General features: G+C 46.2%; 1 protein-coding gene across 1 annotated transcript; it reads left to right on the top strand.

Annotated features, from left to right (window-relative positions):
• Nucleotides 1-171: 171 nt before the first annotated feature.
• Nucleotides 172-774, top strand: Pmar_PMAR014329 (hypothetical protein; the record flags this gene model as incomplete). Its single annotated transcript, XM_002772380.1, has 1 exon — nucleotides 172-774. A coding segment is annotated over one exon (603 nt), but the record flags the coding sequence as incomplete, so codon positions are not given.
• Nucleotides 775-863: the final 89 nt, after the last annotated feature.

The following is an 863-nucleotide window of genomic DNA, read 5'->3' as shown; positions in this document are numbered from 1 at the left end:
AAAGAAGCTTGCGGCTATCCCCCAGGTTTCGACAAAGCTGCTAAGCAGATCGAGAAGGAGGCTCTTGATTCAACTAGAGATATCAATCTTAGAATCACGAAACTCAACGAGAGAGCTAATACAGAGGAAACTGAACAGGAAAAGGACGAGGCTGAGGAAGGCATAAGAGTTATGGAACAACTGAAAAACCTCGCGAACAAGGACCGTGCTGATGACACTAAGATGAAGAGCTCGTTGCTCAAGGGTGATGGTGATAACAACGAGAGGACTCAAGAAGTACAGGAAAGTATGAAGAAAGTTACTGGCAACCTCGAGACTATTGAAGATGCAGTTGGTCTGAAGAATAACGATCTCGGTGATGAAGTGACGGAGTTTGGTCAGAGGGACACGGGCCTGCTCTCTGGAGCAGGAGGAGCGGTGGTCCAGGCCGAGTCATTGGTGTCTAAGGAATTGAAGGAGGGAAGGGCTGGTAACAAGTTCGATATTGAGACAGCTCATATGGGCAATAATCGACGAATAGAGAAGACTGAGGCTGAGAAGGATCATTCGGCAATTTTAGCCAGGCATGAGGAAGCTATTTTCAAAGGTTTGGAACATTCTGCTAAGAACAATATATCTGGAATGTTCAAGAAAGCTCAAGAGACTAAACTTAGAATGACTAAGACCCTTTCCAATGTGATGGATGAGCTGGGGAAGATGCAGATGGACTTTGAAGGCTCTGAGGCTGGTGATAGCAGCGATATTGCAATTCGTCTTGCTCACACGAGACAGGCGGTGAAGAGCATCCTACAGCTGTGGGAGGAGTACTCGCAAGTGATGAGCAGGAATTTGAAGCACTTCCAGAAAGATGACACTGAGTTTAT

The sequence above is a fragment of the Perkinsus marinus genome (genome assembly GCF_000006405.1).
Source record: "Perkinsus marinus ATCC 50983 genomic scaffold scf_1104296961194, whole genome shotgun sequence".
Taxonomy (NCBI): Eukaryota; Perkinsozoa; order Perkinsida; family Perkinsidae; genus Perkinsus; species Perkinsus marinus.
Note: the sequence above shows the minus strand (reverse complement) of the source record. Positions and strands in the feature narration are given on the sequence as shown.